Source organism: Drosophila eugracilis, unplaced genomic scaffold (assembly GCF_018153835.1).
Source record: "Drosophila eugracilis isolate 14026-0451.02 unplaced genomic scaffold, ASM1815383v1 contig_2155, whole genome shotgun sequence".
NCBI classification, from domain to species: Eukaryota; Metazoa; Arthropoda; class Insecta; order Diptera; family Drosophilidae; genus Drosophila; species Drosophila eugracilis.
In genome coordinates this window covers 346689-367277 of record NW_024573039.1, presented here as the reverse complement: position 1 = coordinate 367277, position 20589 = coordinate 346689, and the positions used below count along the sequence as shown (strand labels likewise).

The 20589-nt window shown below is 42.8% G+C and overlaps 1 protein-coding gene across 3 annotated transcripts in view; it reads right to left on the bottom strand.

Moving 5' to 3' along the window:
* Window positions 1–19925, bottom strand: part of LOC108117589 — a 118972-nt gene extending 99047 nt beyond the window's left edge. Inside the window, exons 1-2 of one of the 3 annotated variants that reach the window (XM_041818382.1) lie at window positions 19836–19925; window positions 17147–17435 (exon numbers count right to left, since the gene is read on the bottom strand). In XM_041818382.1, the coding sequence (XP_041674316.1) occupies window positions 17147–17381 (235 nt within the window). In that variant the 5' untranslated portion in view covers window positions 17382–17435; window positions 19836–19925. Of the gene's footprint in view, window positions 1–17146; window positions 17542–19835 lie in introns of those variants that run through there. The other 2 variants (XM_041818384.1, XM_041818383.1) reach the window with 2 other exon arrangements.
* Between the last annotated feature and the right edge of the window lie 664 nt (window positions 19926–20589).

Genomic DNA, 20589 nt, shown 5'->3' with positions numbered 1-20589 from the left:
AGATAAGGAGTAGAGGGAACCAGGAGAACCGGAACTACTGAAAGCAGTGCAAGATAAATCACCAATCTGTCGCCCAATGGGGGTAAGTATTTCCAGAGAGCTGCTCAAATATTTCTTCAGTTTACGGGCAATGTCCGCCGGAGGAACTTTCGCAGCTTCTGTCACTGGATCTTGGATGCATTCCCCCACGAGTGGCCAATTGAGATGAGCGCAATAAATAAGCCAGTTTGTGCGTTGCACGTTTTCTTGTATTTTCCATTCCTATACTCTATTCCATTGGACTTCCATCCGATCCCTACTTCCGGCCACTTTATTGTAAATATATCTCTATGAAATATGCCCCACAAGGGGAAGGGAAGGTGCTAAGCAGGCCGAAGGACAAGTGGGCGGAAAAGAGCCGTCAACACCTTGTCCTTCAATGCAGTCTGGTCCTCAGTCTGAGTCTGACTGTCTGTATTTCTGTGCATGCCTGTTCCTTGGCACAAATTTCATTTCAACTTTGTCTCCTCACCGACGACGGCAAACACATAAATTTTGATGAAGCTCTTTCAAAAACAGTTTATAGTTTCATTTTCCCTCTCATCGCCAGTCATCCTTCTTCTTTCTCTCCATCCGTCTGCCTCTCTGTCTGTCTGTCTGTCTGTCTGCCTGACCACTTGACACTTGTTTTGGCAATGGGCAGTGAAAAGTTTTGCAGTTTTTCAGTTTTTCAGTTTTTCAGCTTCAGCTTTTCAGTTTCAGTCTTGGCCCAGACTTTAGCCTCAATTTGCAAGTTCAAGTTAGTTAAATAGTTGCCATTTATGGAGCGCTTTGTGTAGGTTTTTTTTGCATTAAAGCGGAATTCACATTCAATTCACTGCAAATCCTTAGCATACGTAACGGCGCACATGGCGTATGCGTAATAATATTCATGAGGTTCCCTCCATCTACCCCCTTACGTTGGCTCGTACATTCCGCCAGTGACAAACCGAGGCTTAGAAGGAGGTGGATATCCTAGCAACAGCTTCCTCCTGCCATGGCGACTACATGCGGATCTTCTTTATTATGCGGATTTTTCGTTGCCTTTGGATTACGATTTTCTGTGTCCCTTTCAGCATGCTAGCATAAATACGTTTCCATATAGTTGTGTAGCATTACTTCACTTCCGACTGCCACCCCAACCCCAGCCCGCTCTCTCTCTCTCTCTCTTTTGCCTGGAAATCGTATTCAGTTCTTGATAAATTCATAATTTTCACTTACGAATTGAATTTGGTTTGCCTGGGAAAAAAGACAAAACTTAAGCCGAAAGTGCAATCATTGCTGAGCTTTGCAAATACCAGATTAAGCCATGTATTAAATGCGTAGAGAAAAGTAATCAAAAATGAGGAAAGTACAGGTGAAAAATGAGTACGAAATGTTTTACTAAGAGAAAAGTAAGATTCCCCTTCAGATAGTTTTAAACTGAAATCAAATCTATGATTAGTGTCTTGCACTTTTCTGCAAGGAGAAGTCGTAGAAAACCTTTACAAGCTCAGTTTTTTCAGAATTTAAATCCAACTATCTAATTATCTTAGTCAGTTTAACTAACTTTCTCTCAGTGCAGGTCCTTGATTCCTTCTGAAATGTTACAAGCGTTGCCTGGCAATGCAGACTGCTAATTCCATTAACCAGCCAATCTCCGAGCCCAAGCTTAATCAGTCTTTGGCACAGCTTTTGTGGCACTCTCTTCCTGCCACCTTTATATAGGTATAGCACTTTTCATTAGCCTTAGACATCTTTAGTTAGCTTACCATTCCGTATAAGCCAGAAACCACTGGCAAACAACCCGCTGAAATGCAATCAAATTGACAACGCAACGTCAAAAGTTTTTCATAATTCCCCACCAATTTTCTGGGTGGGTTTTCTGGGGGTTTTTCTCAGGCTTTTTTTTCGGGCTCCCCAGGCTGCAGTTTTTTGAACAGCCCGCCAGGGGGGTAGAAAATAGTAGCAATAGTAAACATATTTTTCCTGCTCTGGCTTTGTTTTATGTCTCCCAACTTTTGGCTACAGCAACTTTCTGTGTCTCCTCGTGGTTTGTTTTGTTTTGGTTATTAATTCGGTGAAAAGTTTTTTGCAGAAGGCAGTTCCTTACTTTCGCATCAGATTCCTGCTTGTTATTTTCTCGAGCGCTTTGATTATGTTTATCAACTGCCTCCACGTTTTGGGCTCCTTCTGTGCCGGAAAAGAGGAAAAACTGCCAGTGCAGATGGCAAAAATATAAACACAAATTATGTAAATTTGTATATAATGATAACAGAAACGCAGATGATAACATCCGAGGGAGGCATTGGTTGAGGGTATCATGATTTATGCATTCAACTTTCCGTCCAACTGTTTGGCTTAGCCAACAGCCCAGCTCCCATCTCTCAGTTTTCTCAACTAAGACGGATTAACTGGGCTAGAGAGGTGGGTATTCCGGGTGGATGGGAAATTGTGGATTGCAGTTTGGGCAGAGCCAAAAGTCCTTGCTTAACAGCTCAAGGGTTTTGCTTTTTTTTTTTTGCTTAGAAAAATAACACTCAAACATTGCTTATCATAGAGTGAGTCCCCCTGACTATCTTAATTGCTTGATTTTGAACTTTGATTTAGCTTATTACTGCATTTCCTATCACATTTTCAAGTAATATGTTTCAAGTAACAAGTATTTAAGCCAAAGGGATTCGTTTTTAATCATTTTACACATTCCCAGCCGTTAAACGCTGTTAATAGGCAGTGCTGATGGCCGTAGAGTTCGCCATTTGGGAATTTCCCAACCGCAAATTGTGAGTATTTCAGAAACTGATTTTCAATCAGGAGCCGTGCCGCCGAGGGAGTCGGTGAGTTGTGGCTGACAGTCGCCTCGATAATGACACAACCGGACCCTTTCGAAGATATCTTATCGGCCTGACACACTGTCCGGCAATCAGCAGCTGTTCCTGCCAGCCATTCCAGATCCACTGGTGGACATCCCTTTTTCCGGGATGGAACATTAAATGGACACCACAGAAAGCAATCAGAGTGCGATTCCTGTCCGATATCCTGGCGGCACATGACCACTACACACACACACACACACACATACACAAACAGAGACACCCACACAGACACAGATAGTGAATGTGTGTACAAATTATAGAGATGTTTGTCGGTTGCGCAATAAAAAGTGCATTTTATTTTTAATCCGTTTTATGTGGCTGTTGATTTTGCGATCAAACAGCTTAATCTTTTCACCGCAAATTTACAACAGACAGATATATATTTACACCGTTATATGGGATGTGTAATGGGATGTTCCTGGCGTTTATTTAACTGTCAAATTTACACATGTTCACTGGACGGGTGGGGGGTTGGGGGCCCCCCTTCGCTCAATCTGTAAATTCAGTTAAGCAAAAAAAAAGAAAAGAGGAAAAGAAAGTTTTGGCCACAAACCGCAAAAGCGAAACCAAAACGGAATCAAATGAAGAGTCCACAGATACAAATGTAGCTACAGCTGGCGATACAGATACAGATACAAATTGAGATTCAGATACAGATACAGATACAAATTGAGATTCAGATACAGATACAGTTAGAGATACAGATACTGTTGCAGGAACATATTCAGATACGGATACTAAGACGTTGCAGTATGCCACAGGATGTGTGCAGATGTTTATCGCAATTGCTGGCAGCTTTGTGGCCATTCTCGTTGCCGTTCAGCAGATTTTGGACTTTTGGCCATCAGCTTTGGGACTCTCAGACTAGACTGTGTACTTTAGTCTTTGGAACTCTGGACTCTAGACTTTTAGACTTCGGTCTGGCCATGCGGGCACTAATTGAAATTGAAACCGGTAACTGGAGGAAATGAGAAGCAGAGCTCATAACCAGGCGACACTCGAAATCAATCCGTCTAAGAAATCTAATGGGTGAAAAGTATGTCTAAGTGTGGTTAAGTTTTCAAACTGGATCGCCCAGGATCTTAGTTACAGTTCAGTTTTAAGCTCCCCCTGCCATAGCCCCGTAAAGCATCTTGACCTGGCTAAGCCATTAAGCAATTTAAAACAACCTTTCAGGTCAATGAGATATTTGCCATATTAATAATGAAATAACTGACAAAAGAAAACAGATTACCCTTGAGATGAATGCGATTCACCATTCCGTTGGCCCTCTTTAAAGTTGCCCAATCCAGAGCCATCCATCTGCAACCGCATTCCCCTTGCGAAGGACTTTTGGCAAATCTCTCAGCATAAGCTGATGTCTCAATTCTGATCTGGTGATGGATGGCCTTGTGGCTGGATTTTCCGATACCAAGCACAGGGGCAAGAGTCATTTATGACCATTACAAAAAAAAAACCGAATGAAAACAAAATGCGAAAACCATCGAAACAAATACGATTTTTCCACCCACATGACGTGGATCGAGAGGGGGTGGTTGGGGGGGGGGGGGGTTAAGTCAAAAGGGACGAGGTGGATTGAGTGGGTGGAGGACAAGTGACGACTGACTGACAAGGGTAAACAATTAATTGGGAACAAAATACGAGGTCTCTGCGTATCAGTGTGCTTGTTACAATGAAGATGAAGATTGCTCTTGGATTTTCCTGTTTCCACCCCTCCAGAAATCCCCTGACCAAGTTTAAAGCGCTAAAACTTTTATCATTAACGCTGAAAATCAGCTTAAGACCGTGTGGTTCTCACCGTGGCGGGAGGGGGTGGAGCAAAAAAAAAAACACATACACGAGAAAATGTCAGAAGGTGTTCTTCGTTTGCCAGTGTCACAAACTGTAGCATACTTTCCGGAGACGAGAACACAAAAAAAAAAAAAGAAATGTCAAGCAAAACTCCAAGCCAAGCAAATTGATTAGACTCACACACACACACACACACACACACACACACATATGTGAGGGTTGGAACAACATTTGCTTTGGCCATGAACCCAATGGCTACCCCACCTCTGCTTCCTCCTTGTCAAACGCTCACCACCACCACTTGAGCCATTTGCCTTTGACGTTGGCCGCGTTTTTACCAGCGCCGCACACAACGCTGCGTATGCGCATTATTCGAAACGAGCACAGTGAAAATGTGAGTGTGTTTTTATGCGCTTTGTGTATGTGCTTTGCTTTGCAGCGCTTAAAATAATTTAATTGTTAGCATAAGCTCTTTAATGCCCAGCCCTCGCGTCTCTACTTCCGCTATTAATGGCTTGAGAGTGTGACTGTGTGTGTGCGCCTGTGTGTGTGTGCCTGAGTTGACTTACATTTGAGCCAATTATGAAGGCTTAGACGCATTAAGCAGGCCAAAAAGGCGCCAAGAAGCAAGCCGGATATCCTATTGCTAATACGAAACTATTTACTGGGAATGGATTAGTTTCCTAAGGTACAAAGGAAACGGAAAGGTGATACAACTTCAAACTTAAATCTTGATTGAAAAACTCAGAATTCATCAGCAATTTATCATATTTACTAAAATTCATCAGTATGACTTAATGACCTGGCCACAGGTGAAATAAGTTGGTCCCAAAAGGGATTTAATTTCGTGATGACATTTTAGCCTTTGGTAAGCCATACCAGTAGTTACTTTTGGCCATATACAGTACCTGATAGAACTGACCAACTGCAGCATTTAATGACATACGATGAACGGACTGCCAAATGATGAAATTCAAATAACAAAGGAAGGGAAAGGGGCAGAGGCAGAGGCAGAGGCAAGGGCTGAAATGCAAACAATAATACAAAATAATGATAATCCGTATAACTTAATTCGAATGTTGACTAAACTAAGCATGGCACATTATGCAAATGCCCATTCATGCGACATGCGATAATATTTGCATTTGACGAACGGCAAACTGCACAGACGGACAAACAGATAATCAATGGGGGTGTGTGGCAATCAAGGGGGAGTTAAAACCAAGAGAGGAGCGGGGCTTTTTGGTAACCTAAGCCCTACAAATAAGCCAAATTAAAGTTAAAGGGCAACATTGGCAAATTAATTACAATGATGTTACATGGCCAGTCTCGTTTCTCGTTTCTCGTATTTCACCCCAAAAACACCCCAACCTCCTGCCCAAAAACTAAACCTTTTGGGCATTGCAAATAGCAGAAATGAAATGAAATATTTGCAAATCCTTCGATTGTGCATGTAAATGACAGTTGAAAACCAGCTCTGGCTGGTGAAAGCCGCTTTCCATTGGTCAAATTATCAAAAGGAAACATGCCTGATTCTGGCAATTATTCGAAGGGAAACAAATTTTGAAAGAAGTTTTCTAAAGGTGCCAAAAATCAAATGAAATGAAATCAGAAATGGCTCTGTTAAAATCTTTATTTAATAAGCAAGCGAAAAGGTTGTTATTTTTAGTAACCTAAAATGAAAATTAATTCTTTTTGTGAATTCTAAAAAAATATTATTAAAATTGCAAAACTGTAAACAGGCTAAGACGAATACAAAATGTTGGCTTAGGAAAGTTTAATTTGGCCTCCAAAAGAGATAAGTTCTTAATTTCTTTTAGTAAAAATAAAAAACTTTCTTAAATTATCAAAACATATAAAAACAAAGATTTTGTAGAGAAGAAATAGTCAACTTTATAGGTTTTTGTTACCATTTTTAAACCTCTTTTTTTAAGATAACTTTCCTCTGTTAGTAAGGAAAAAGATAAAAACTTCGCCCTGAAACTTTGAAAAGACAAATATTTGATTATTAATATTAAACATAAATCTTAAACAACCTTTAAAAAAAACGAAATGCCTTTCGTTGACCAACAAAAACTACAAAAAACCCAAATTGTTTAAAGAACAAAACCCCAATTTAATAGCTTATTTGTCCATCTCCGAGACGAGATATTCAAACTAATGGTTGAGGGGGAAAGCGACACAAAGTTGCCTCGGGAGATAGGAAATTGATGTGCAGCTGACAGGATAATTCTTAATGAATTTCCCAGTCCCTTTTCGAGGATGTCCTGATGTCCTGTGCTCAGCTTTAAGTTGGCCACTTTAAAGAGCCAGCCACTGGACAGAAGTTGGCATTGTTGTCGACGCTGGCCAATTCAGTTGTTGGCCCCATGCCACACCCCCACCAACCCTTGCAGCCCCTTGTGTACCCCTTTTTGAACTGCCCCATAAAAAAAAGAAAACGGGACCCCCACCGTCCTCCGCTGCTGACGACGCCCGCTGTGCTGCTGACAGCAAACAGTTGTTTTGCATAAAAATGCCGTTGCAGATGCAAGAATGGCACTGCGTGAGAGTATGAGAGGAAAGTATGGACTGTGTGTGTGTGTGTGTGTGTGTGTGTATATATGAAAGAATATATCGGGTGTTTATTCCTTTCTGTTGCTATGTAAACATACAATAAATATATGTAGAAAGACACATATGGATGTACCCCTTAGCCCGCGCTGTCCATCGGCTGGGCCATGCGGTTCGCCTTAAAAGCCCCAAAGTTGGTACGAGTATTATGTATATGCTAATTGGACATATGTATGGTACAAACGTGGACCTAAAGGTCATTCTGTTTTTCCTATAGCCGTTTCTTTGGTTTTTGGTCACAGATTTTCTGTGGACCCAAAACAACTTTTTGTGGTCAAATCGGTTGCCACAAGAGGCTTTGAGGCTTGAATATTCCTTAAAAGCGGCCAAGAAAGATAACTTTAACTTTTCTCAGATATTATTTTGTAATAATAAAGTTTCTTCTTTGATCTCTTGAAAAAGTTCTGGAAATTATCAAAAAACTATGAAGATTTCCAAGGTATCCTGAATGTCCTTGTTTCCCCTTGTTTATCGGCAGTTTGCCACGATTTCTGTCCCTCTTCGTCCGAGGGTCTTCTCGCTTAACGTTATTTTGCATTTTGATGTTTTTAATATATGGAAAATGCCAGGCAGAGGAGCAAGAGGAGTCACAGGATGTCTGTGTCTTGCAGGGCGGCGGGTCATCTTGGCCAGCAACGTCACGCAGCTGGCGAAAATTTGCTGGCCAGAGCTTGGGCCCAGGCCATCAGATGGCTGACTGGGCATATTTTTTTTTACCGCCGCCGCCGGCTACGCCTCATTTCAATATTCCCATTCAGCATTCCGGCGGCACCACTGAGCAGTGGTGTATTCCCCGTGATTTTCCACAACTCATTGGCGGGATTGGGATTGGGTTTGGGTGATTGGCCATTAAAAGTGCGAGAATCGAGGCAGATGGTAGATCGGTGTTACCGGTGTTCCACGACGACTCCAACAATTTATACCGATTCATTGCCAAAAGGGCTTTGGGGACACTCCGCCATGGCTAAAGGGGCCCGACGCACTGGCTCTAATTGTGAGCCTTTCAGTTTGGGCAGTCACTTTGCTGAATTAGCTTTATATCGCTTTAGATGCTCCTCCCCGATTAATCAGCTAAGACTTTACCGAACCGACCTTTTCCTTGGGCACCATCCTGGGAAATTGCTTATTTATAGCCTCTGTCCATTAACGAGTCATGCTCACTGTTTCTTTTCGACCTGCTGCTCGGCCTTAGATAGCCCGGCAAGATAAGCTTGTGGGTGGGGAGGATGGGCATGAAAATTACAACTTTTCGAAATTGAAAACTTACAGGAAGTGTCACATAAGCTAATCCTTTTGGCTAGGATCTTGATAATTATCTTTTTGGTTACATAAGGGAAGCTTAAAATTGGTAAATATGACTCTGGGAAAACCGTAAGAGACTGACTCTTGGGCAAAGGTCAAGTCAAACATGGTTAACCTTATGAACTTTCGGTTGACAGTTGGCAACGATGACTCGTTTGATCTGGTACTTGTGTGCTTGTCTTGTGCCACCTTTCCGCTTTCCCACAGACTGCCATCATTAATTTGGACTCCTCCATCTCCATCTCCATCTTCATCGCCATCTCTCCATCCATCATCGGATGAGCCGAGCCGCTGTTCGCAGGTTGGGCAAACATAATCCGAGCATGTTTTCAATTAATTTAATGCCGCATCCCAATTTGCCGGGTCGTGTGCGAGTTTGTTTGCCCGGTTGCTTGCCACAGAAAGTGTGCCACACATGCGAATGATTAATGCGACTTCGTCGAGTCGGCAACTTTATTGCTATCCATCGAAAAGCTTGGGGCTTGGGGGGGTGGGGCTTGTTTTTGGGGTTAAAGAGGATTCGCGCGGATCTGCCATGGAATAGGCACTTCAATTATTCATCCAGACGATTGCGTCTCCAAATACGAGTGTTCCGCCTAATGAGATCTTGCACAGTTGTTGGTTGCAACACTCCTAATCACGATTCCAGATTCTACACTTCACACCAAAAACTAAACTAAAGAAAAAACAGACCAAACACAGGATGCATCCTTTCTCCGGCATTTGGAGCGACACTTTTGGTTTACTTTTTTTTTTTATCACAGCAGCCACGCATCGTTGGTCTCGAACAACAGGAATCAGTGCAAAAAGGGGCAAAGACACGGCCGCAAGAAAAGAGACAGGAACTAGGTGACAGAGATAGAGATAGAGGTAGAGAGAGAGAGAGCACAGCTCCCTGTGCACTCAAACGTGCCGATGACAGAGCTGATGATGGCAGCCAAGGCTAAGGAGTTCGACCCAACGCCACTTGCATCTCATTAGAATGGGCCAGGGAAAAGTGCAAGGAAAACAACTTTGAATGGTTATCTCCTCTGATGGTTGAGGTTGGCTCTAGGATCCTGGGCAAAACTGTTGGGCTATCAAATGAACGGATGGATGGATCTTAAGTAAAAGTTTGCCTAGGCTTAATCATATATAATATATCAATCCTGAATATTTGTAACTAATAAACTTGTTTAAACTGCCACCTCTTAGCCTCATGCTTGATAATTGATAACTTTCGGAGTGCATTTACTTTAACCTGTGCCGTAGCAGTTATAGCTCCATTGCAGCCAGTCAGTTAGCAATCGAATCGAATCGAATGGAATGCAATCGAATCGAATATCGAATGTTTACACTCGGGAAGTGCAAATGAAACGTGGCATTTCCGCTGGCAGGCGTCATATTGTTTGCCCAATTGCGATTGAGTAACAATTATTCGTGTGTTTTTGTGCTGGCACTCGTCGTTATCATCGTTATCTCACTCCGCCACTCAACCGCCACTCATTCGCTCACTCATACACCCATATACTCATACAATCATACACCCATACACTCATACACTCATACACTCATACACCCATACACTCATACACCCATACACTCATACACCCCCATCATACCCATTCACATACTCATCCCGCTCTGTTTGCGTTCGCCATTGCGGTGTGGATTTTTAATTTTGTAGGTTGTGCATGTTATGACAAGTGCGATGCAAATAAGTAACATTCGCATATGGCACACAGGAGCAGCAACAGATTCAGGAGCAGGAGCAGGAGCAGGAGCTAGAGCAGGAGCAGCGGAATCAGGAACAGAGAAAGCCCATTAGCTAGAGTGGCTGGCTGCCTGATTGCTTGGCGCAACGAGTTTCCCGAAAGAACACACAATAAATATTATGTTCGCTAATTGAAAATATGAAAATATTCAGCGAACGTCAGCCAATTAACTTGGTCATGAAGATCTCAATCATTGGATTAACAACAGCAAGCTGTGATTAAAGAAGTTTTTTTTTTTAGCAATATTTTGATAAACATTTTTAAGCCTTTCAGAGATTTAAGAAGAAATCCAATCTAAGAGCATATTAAACTCTTCCAATTAGCTATTTAAATTTCCAAAAAAAAAAAAGAAAACCAATCCAATAAATTGTTTAACTTTTAAGAGCCAAAATAAGTGCTTTCGTGTTCGCTTCCTTTGCTTGCATTTCCTTTCGGCAATCGTAAATACAATATTGGCCAGTGATTTGGCGGGCACATGTGACTGCCGGTGCTTTGCCTAATTAACTTTGGCCCAGTTCCGTGTCAGGACAACGTGCTCTGGAGACCAGCTTCTTGGATACTGGCCAAGTGCCAGGACACGGACTGGTCCAAAAAACGGAAACGAAATGGAGCCGAAATGGCAGAAATGGCCGAAATAGCCGAAATAACGAAATAAGTAAGAGCGGGAAGCCGGAAAAACGAGACTAATGAAAATAATGCTGAAAACTAGTCTTGCTTAGATGTGAGGAAGTGGGTCGGTCAGTTAATGGGGATGCTGCATGTGGGACCAAATGTCAAACAAGTGGCTGGGGGTGGGGGTGGTAAAAACCTAGAACCTGCACGCCATCAAAATAATTAATATCCTTTCAAATGTAACATGCACTAATTACAAGTACAACAACAACAACAGCAACAGCAACAACTGGCTGTGGAATCAGAGTAGAGCAACTTGGCTAAAAAAAAAGGACAAATACAACAATAGGAATAACATCAACAATGTGTGTGAGTGCCTAGTCAAGGTCGTTTGCGGGTGTGTGAGTGCCTGACTTTTGTAGTTTTTCTATGTCTGTCTGTGTGTGTGTGCACTAGCCGGCCGAGAAAGAGAAAGGGAAAGGGAAGAAAGCCTGCTCCGCTTTTCCTTTCCTGTTTTGTTGTTTTGTTTTGTTTTTTTTTTTTTGGCCAACTCAATCCCTGCTTACCATTGTCATTGCTTTTTCTTTTCTCTCTCCATCTGCATCTCCCCCTCATTCGCTCTCCGCTTCTGCAGCCCTTTCCATTTCCTTTGTCTTGCCCACTTGCTCAAAAACTCATTAGTCAAAGCATTTGCTAAGGAAAATTCCCAATTAAGCATCTGCCGAGCCAAACAATGTGAAACAGGACAAGCACAACGTTTAGCACTATTAATACCCCTTTGTCCTAGTTCTTAGTTATTAAAATCCAAACATATTCAATTTTAAACTTTTCCTAACACTTAATTTATATATATATAAAAGTTTGGTGTAGTTATCTCTGTGGGGTAATCTGGTAAAGTGCCGATATGCCAACGTTTTTCGAGTGGCCACCGAAACTAGCTAAAAGCATAGCATACCTTTTGGGGCCAAGTGGCCGGGTTGGAAAGGGGGGAAAAGCTTATCGAGTTGGTCCTCCGCCCACAGTTGCTTAGATCGTGTGTGCCGGATAACCTTTTCGCTTGGCGCTTTAATTAAATCCATATAAAATTTGCTTTTAATCAGAGCCGCGCTCATATCCGATTTCAAGTGCAATTGAGACACTGTCGTTGCTGTTATTGTATCACCGGGAAACAGGATGAAAGGATCAGGATCAGGAGGAGGATTGAGGAGGAGTGTAAAGGAACAGGATGCTACAGCTACGCCTGGCAATCCATTCGGATGCCATCGTTGCCCATCAAACAAACATGCAACTTCCTTTGCAGTCAGCGACTGTCGCCGATTTAATTAATTTGACATCATTTATTATGCCAAAAAAGGAGTGGTGGCAGAAGGGATTTGGAGAGGGAGAAATGCTTGTGCAAGTGCCACTGGACAAGGATGTGAATGTGGATGGTGGCAATAATGCACCCGGCTCCACCGTCATCCTCTCACACGAGCCAAGAAATTGCTTTTTAACGCACACTCACTCAGCGGCGGGGGAGTGCGTGAAGGAAGGGGTCGAAAGGGCGGCCAAGGATCGGACCAGAAGTGATGCAGTTCGCCGGCTTAAGTGTCGTGTCCGTGTGTCCCAATGTCCCTGTGTCCTGCTCTCTTCACGTCCTTGCTGCCCCCCTTATCCCACTTTGCACTGAATGTGGAGCAGTCAGCCTGAGTTTCAATTTACATTCACGTTGATTTTTTGTTAAATTGGGTTTGACTTTGGCTGTCGTTGGCAACGACGGCAGCGCAAGTAGCAAAAAATCAACATTGACACAGACGCAAAAGGTGAGTAAGCGACCCACACAGGTTGTTGGAAAAAAAAGGGGCCCAGTCATCGCTGGGCTGGGCAGGATGGGCAGTGGTGAAGCTGGGGATAAGCCCCCCTCCCCCCCAAGGGAGAGCAGTCCTCCATTGAAGTCACAAGTGCTCCGTCACTGCTCTATTACTGTCGCAATAGTTTCAGGTTATTAGTTAAGGGAGGTGGCCAGAGGATCAGATATCTTCAAATTGAATGCTCAACTTCCCAGAAACTAAAGGTGACTTGACATTAAATGGGGATATTACGTTGATCGAGGCAACTTTTTGTGCTTGCTTAAACTTAAACCATTGAACGAACTTCAAGGACCTTAAGTCTTAGAACTTATAAATGGAATAAGCAAGAAGAAAATTATATTCAAGCTGAATTAGAAACAGCCAAAAACTTGAAAGAGTCCTTTAAAATGCTCTCCCAAATAGGCAATACTCGCGAATGTTTAAAGTTTGGCAATAAGAGGGGACAACTTTCCCAATGGCCTGCCGAAAAGCATGTCCCACGAGATTCGAATTTCATGTTAACTGCATGTCAAAGCGATTGTTAACTACGGCAATAACATGCGAGAACGAGTCTATAATGGCAATTAACCCAACATTGCTGCTGACATGGCCCATAAATTGATGGGATGAAAATGGTCGAGGGCGATTAATCGACGCTAAATGAAATTAATAACCAGCTCAAAGTTTTGCCCAAGTATTAAGTATATATTGGGCTATAGATTATCGCCCGCGCGCGTGTGTGTTGGGCTGGCATTTAGGAACATTTCAATTATACATAATTACAATATTATCACTAAGCCCGCACACAAGCCATTCTATTCGGCATACCCGGGACCTAAATTTAACCCAAATCGACCCGCCATTGTTTGCACGTCGTCAACTCCGCCGCATGAGTGCCGGCAGTTTGATAATAATTAATACTTAAATCCGTTAGTGAAAGCCATCGTTTCATTCATTTTCGACCCACTTGCTGTCAATGCTGTTGTTTAGGCTGTGTCGAAAGTTTTGATCGCTGTCATCGCTCAGCCAAAGATCTAATCCCTAATCCCAGTGTGCTCCACCAACTTAAATAACTTAACTTAGCCCAACCCAACAGCCAGCCTAACCCGAAGATTGAGGACCTGAAGGTCTCCAACCAAGAGTATACGAAAATTTGCGGTATCCTTTGTATGCCTCCCTCCAGTTCCCTTTTGTTCGCCAGCTGATTTATTTGATTTGATAAGTCCTGACGCAAATGTGTTTCATTTGCCCAGGGCCAGGAATTCCAACTGGATTCTGTGGGCCAGAGTGCAATAGGGCGGCAAAGTGGAGGATGTGTGCACCGAAAGGAGAGGGAATGGCTAAAGAATGGTCAGAACTAAGTGAAGGAACAGTTTACTACTAATCTAAGAAATATTGCATACTTTTTGGCAATTTTTTTAACTTTCTTTCTTACCAATTTTACTTTCAAAACATATTAAAACTTAATAATCATCAAAAAACTCTTGAATCGCATTGCTATCTCGATTCCTGCAACCTTTTTACGGCGACGGAGGTCAAGTGCTTCTCTCCTCTGCGGGGCAAAAGGTCACACAAACCGAGACAGGCAGACACATTCAGATGGTTGTCATCAATTACGCGTGAAATACGAAAATAAAAAAAGGGCGGCGGCTCGACGAGGAAAGCTAAAAAAAGAAAAAAAACAGCCATGGGAGTGCAGGACATCCTCGACACAGCACAAGGACCTACCACCACCGCCACATCGCCTGTTGCCTTTCGTCGAACTAATTAGCGTGAATTATGGGAGTTTGATGAGTTGGCCAGGCTTGCCAGACTCTCTAATGAATGGCCGGTCGACAGTTTTGTTGACCATTTGTTGCATGCCACCACATCGACGATTTAATAGCCGGGATGCCATATATATATGGTTATTCCATGAACGATTCCTAATCAATATAGACAACGTGAATGTTATCTGCCACAGTTACATTCATTTATTTCCACACAAAGACGACTTTGATTGATTGAGCCGCCAGCGGAGAGGAGCATATGTAACTACCAATGGGTGGGATGCCTATCCTTAGACCCTTTTGGCCGACAACTTTACGACCCTGCGTTTTCCTTTTTAACTTGACATTTATCGCTTCATACGCATTTTCCTTCCATTTCGGCCTGCCTGTCTGTATGTTAGCATGTTTATAAGACAATATATTTACCAACTTAATTGGTAGTTATAGACATTCAACTTTAATCCTCCAGGCAGCCAGCCAACCAACCAGCCAGCTAACCAACCAGCCAGGCCAGCCATAAAGTAAAAACAAAACTTGAAGAGCAAGTCTGGAGGAGACCCAGGCAGCTAAACGAGAATTTATTCCAATAGCGATTATGTCCACAGTCGTATTAGTACATATATTTAAATTCTTTAAGGCCTTAGAGGGGAATTTCTTGTAAACAAATCCCCAATTAAATGTTAAAACAAAACGATTTTCTATAAACTTCCAGTTAGTAACTGAATATTTTATCATTTACTTAAGTTGAAAACGAAAAAATATCAATTTCATTCCATAGCAAAAAATAAACTAACATACTAAGCCCACTGTACAAATTTTAGCATAACGTATAAGTATGAGACCCACTGTAAGGCAAATTAGGAAACAACTTAGCTGTAAATATTATCCTGATATACTGTTATCTCTTTCTATCATGTAAGTTAGCTTTAAGCGATCGTTTTGTATATACATCTGTCTCGCTCATGGTCAAGCGAGAAGAGGGATGAACAAGAATTGAGAAGAGACTCGGTTTTTGACTTTCGAGAGAAGCGAATTCGAGAATTAAAGGCATAACAGAAAAAAGCTAACCTGGAGCGAGATTTATATTATTACACATTTTCCTTCATATTGTGTTTCTCTTTCTGTCTGCATTTGTTCTTCACGGAAAGTATTATTTTTATAGAAAAGAGCTTCTATTTCATTTTTCCCTTTCAGTATGTATCTTCTTTACAACCTTTTTCTCTCAGTGCAGCCCGTTAGAAGAGAACTGCTCTTGGCAGGCATTTACTACCAATCACTTGTCAGAATTTCTTGCACCTTTCTTGAAGCGGCGCTGTGGCATCCTTTCAGCCAGACCGCCTCCATTTATTCCCGTTTTAGCCATTTCTAGCAGTCAGTCGGCAGACAAATCAAATGATTGCCGGGCCGTGTATTGTGTGTGTGCCATTGCATCTCTCCATTGTCGACGGATACGGCTTTGTCTACGGCCGTGTTTATGGCAGTTTCCGTATGCCAGATGGACGTACTTTAGTTTTCCGGACGGCGGCAGTGAGACTTTCAGACTTTTAATTGATAGAAGAGGGGGGAGGTAGTGGCAGTAGTGCGCCAAATGGAATGAAATCAAATTTAATGCAAAATTAAGTAAACTTTCGGTGGCGCCTTCTGCGGCGGAAGCAGAAGCTCCCGGATTGGAATTGGAGAACCTTCTACGGTACGAGCTGTCCCTGTTTTCCGTACCACTGCGGTTCCTCCTCACACACACACATATATATATATTTCTTTTGCTTGGGGTTTTTATTTTTGGCATCTTTCAAGTTGTAGCCGCAGATGGCACGAAAAATTCCAACTTCCAAGCCCAAGTCCCTATCTCTCGTGTCGGCGTCTTATTTAATTTGGAAGGCCGCCGCATGTTCGTTGACTTTATTTGCTGTATGTAATAAAATTAAAGCCCTTTAGCTATTGTACTTTCCAAAAAAAAAAAGAAACAAAAAAAAAGAAACAAAACATATATGGGGAAAAAAAAGGAAAGGAAGACTGGCAGAAGAACAAATTGTATCTGTACACACACGCACAGGCCATGTGGACCCAACGAGCCATGAATGCAGACTCTTAGCCCGGGATATGGCCATTAAGTTGGCCTTTTTACGACCACAGTAGTCCTAGTTGCGTTGGAGTATGTGTGCTGCGTATGTCTGTCTGACTGCCTGTCCCTTCTGTCCCTCTGTCTGTCTGCCAGGATATACCCTCAACGGTTCCATATGCATCTGAAGTCGGGGATTTGGCCTTCAATCTGACTCCGCAATATAAATAGTTTGCCCATCACTTAACTTTAGGCCTTGTTAATGAACTCTGTCTAAAAATACAGACAAGAGTTACAAACTAATTTTAACTCCTTGCCCCCTCATTACCAACATTCAAACGCAATCGAGATCGAGATCTTAGAGTGAGCTTATTGGTTTAGCAATTTGCGAAATTAGTTTTCGGCAACTTTTTAACATTGCCAAATCATCGAAAATTTGCACTTTAAGCCAGTAAGGAAATCATTTTTAATTGCTTAATATGAGAAAGTTATAGTTACTTAGAAATCTTATTAAATTAAAGAGAAATTAGGGCAAAGGGCTTACCTCCGCAGTGGTCCTTGAAGTCGTCGCAGCAATCGCCAAGCTTAAGGCAGGCGTGGTCGCAATAGCAGGGCTTGTCGCTGAGGTCCTCGATGATGGCATTGATCGGAGCCTTCTGGACGACGCAGGATGAGTCGCGGCCAGTGCAGCAGAGCTGGGCCTCCCGGCAAGAGCCGCCGGCAACGAAGGGCAGCCGCTGCGGCAGGACGATGGCCAAAAGGAGCAGCAGCAACGACATCGTTCGTCTCAACGAAATGCGAATCGAAATGTGCGGTCTATGTGCGGATTTTGCCTGTGTATTGGATTTACTGAATTTGAGTACGTGTTATGTCACACACACACACGCACACACACAGACACATAGAGACACTAACACACTGACACTGAAATCCCAGAAAATCCACCCCACCCACTGATGTATTAGTATGCAAATGCAATTTACGCCCAAGAGCGGAAATTAAAACTAAAATTGAATTATGGGCTGCAATTCGAATGGGGAATTTGCCGGAGAACCTGGCCAAATCGAAGCCAACAAAAGGCAAACAAAAGGCCAAAAGAACAAACAAAACGGCAGAACGAAAAGGAGAGGCATTACACAAAAATCGACAACGCACAAATATGAACTCTAAACACGGCCAACGAAATCAAAGTAGGTCGCTTTTTGGATAGGATAACCTCTAAGCCCTCTTACTCCCCCCCGCAAAAATAAAAAACACGCCGTAACCTGCTGCCTTTTTGCCTGTAAATCAATGCCGCCAAAAGGGCCACGGGGAAGGGCTAGTCTGCTTTGCATAAAATATTGAGCAAATGGCAACAAAAAGGAGGACGCCTCCTCCTCCTCATCCGCCAAACTCCGCCAACTCCAACTCGAACTTCGAAACTGAATCCAAATCCATCTCCGCCTGCAAGGCCACCACCAGTTCCACCTCCAACTCCAGCTCCCACTCCACCTTCGTTGCCATTGCCGTGTCCGGGATAATAAAACAAAGACTTCAATTTTCATAAATCGTTGCCAAAGCGAATCGCAACAGACAGCGAGAATTTATATTAACAGCTGTGTCAGCACCCAAGTGGGGCGTTCAAATCCAATCCAGTCCCACTTCCAGTCCCCAAATCCCACACAGAAAGAAATCCCCGCCAAGTTTAATGGAAGCCCTACAGCTTAAATGTGCTAAAAAGATCATTTCGAATTGTATTTGGAAAGTTGAAGGACTTGGAACTGGGAAGCCTTGACTTTGGACTAGCAAAAACGATATAAAAGAAAAGCAATTATTGATTATTTTTATATAAAAAATAGTTAATGATCAGAAGAAGGAAACATAATTTAGAAGCAGTTGAAGTATGTTAAACTGTTTTTCTCTGTGCTGTGTCCTGGTTCGGTTTTGTGTCTCCAGGAGCTCGCGAGGCTCGTAAGTCCTTCACGTCTCCATGTGACCCGGATGATTCAATCCACTCGTAAAGTGGCGCTCCACTTGCACTGTGTGCCGGGTGATTTAAACAGTCGCACTCAATCTGGCGGGGCTTCGATCGGAGTGATTCTGTCTGGTCCCGGGGTCTGTTTATAGCCGTGGAAAAGTGCGGATAACAGCGCGTGAATTCGTTGGCAGTCAAGTGAATTGGAAACGCATGGAGTTGGGGAAATGAAGCTGCCCCCAATCGAAATATTACCCGAATTATTCGAAATCAATTTGAGGGACATAACTTATAGCGATAGAAAGAGATTTCGAAATGGAAGTTTATTGTTATGTTGAAAGAGTGTAAAACTATGAGATTGCTATAAATATTTAATAGAAGGCGGGCTAAACTGTAAACTAACTTCTGCTCATTACTAATTTCTGTTTAAGCCCAAAAATTGAACATTGAAAACTCGCAATCAGACAACGTGAAAATTGGCCAAACAACAGCGGAAAACTCTTCCGATTGAATGGCTTTGAATGGCACACAATGCCATAACATCTTCGTTTAGGATTCACTTTGAGAAGTGTCAATCATTTGCCAAATAGAAAACCAAAAAAACGCGACAAAGGTAAGCACTTGCCACTGCACTTGGCCATTCATTCATATATACTTTCTCTCTCTCTCTCTCCCATTCTCTCTCTCTCTCTTAGTCACTCACTCATTCACAAAACATACACTCGAAAGCGTCCGCTTGCCGCGTTGTTTTATAAATTTTTGGCGCAGGACTTTGATGAGGTTTTTGAGGGACGTTTTTCGGACGAAAACGAGGTCCCAAAAATAAATATTATGCGACGCTGCTTGTCTGCATGAGGGCAAATAAATTATTTCGTAAGCGTCGGCGACCCGCAGCCCCAAAAAAGAAAACAACAACAACAAAAAATGAAAGACCACAAGGCAAACTAAATTTGCGGCAAATATTTTCCTTGTGTGTGTATGGCTGGTTGTGTGTGTGTGTGTGTGACAGCACGCGACATAAATGTCCTTTAATGATTAATAACTTTTCACTCCTTTTCGCGCGCACAAGCGTTTCAAGTTTCACTCAACAAAATAAAAAAATATACAAAACATCAAGCGGAAGCGTCGAGGAATGAGGACGAGGACGAGGACGAGAACGTCGTTCTTATCCCCCATCCTGTTCCATATCAAAATCCAATAAGCCGCCCACGAACAACAAGCGATCCTTGTCACGTAAACAAAAAGAAGTCCCCACACGTGTTGACAGCGTTTGGCTTACGTTCACGTTACGTTCAAGCGCCGTCGTCCGTCGGTTAAGAACACGTTTCAAACGTTTCAAAAATCTCGATTACGAGGCGCACGCTGCGGAAGCCGGTCGACGACTGTGTGTCCTTTTGGTCGCGTGGTGAGTTATAAAGCCTCTGAGGCAGCGACGCTAGTCCTTCGGTCGCGCTCGGCCTTATCCTTCGTCAACGCTCGGCATTATCCTTGCAGTTGCGCCGCAGCTGACGCTGCCGCCGCTGCGCCGTTTGTTGCGGGCGGTACGAGTATTGCTTGCCCGAATGGTCTCCATTATAATCGTACCGCCACTGTCCCCCGCGCCCACCGCCCATCTGAGAACCACCGAGTCCCGGTTGCAAGGACCTGTACTCAGTGGTGAGTTCCATTCAGTGCTGCAGGCCATCGCCATATGGCCATAATATCAGGCGACAACCTGCCGTGATAACCCACAACAAATGGTGATGACGACAGCGATAATGCCTTCGAATAAAATCAGCTGCAGATTGGGAATGGCGGAGAGCTTAAGACGCCTTCTGGCCAAGGGGATCCTGGCTTCTGGCTTCTGGCCTAGGCTTAACATTGTTTCTCTGATAATTTATCTGATAATTCCTTTAAACATTTTTCTTTTTGCTTTTTAAAAACATTTCAATATTACGTATACGTAATATATTTATTAAGAACTTTACTTCTAAGTATCTACCTTAATTAATTATGTTAAAAATAAATGATTAAAGTTGTTAAGTTAAGAAAAA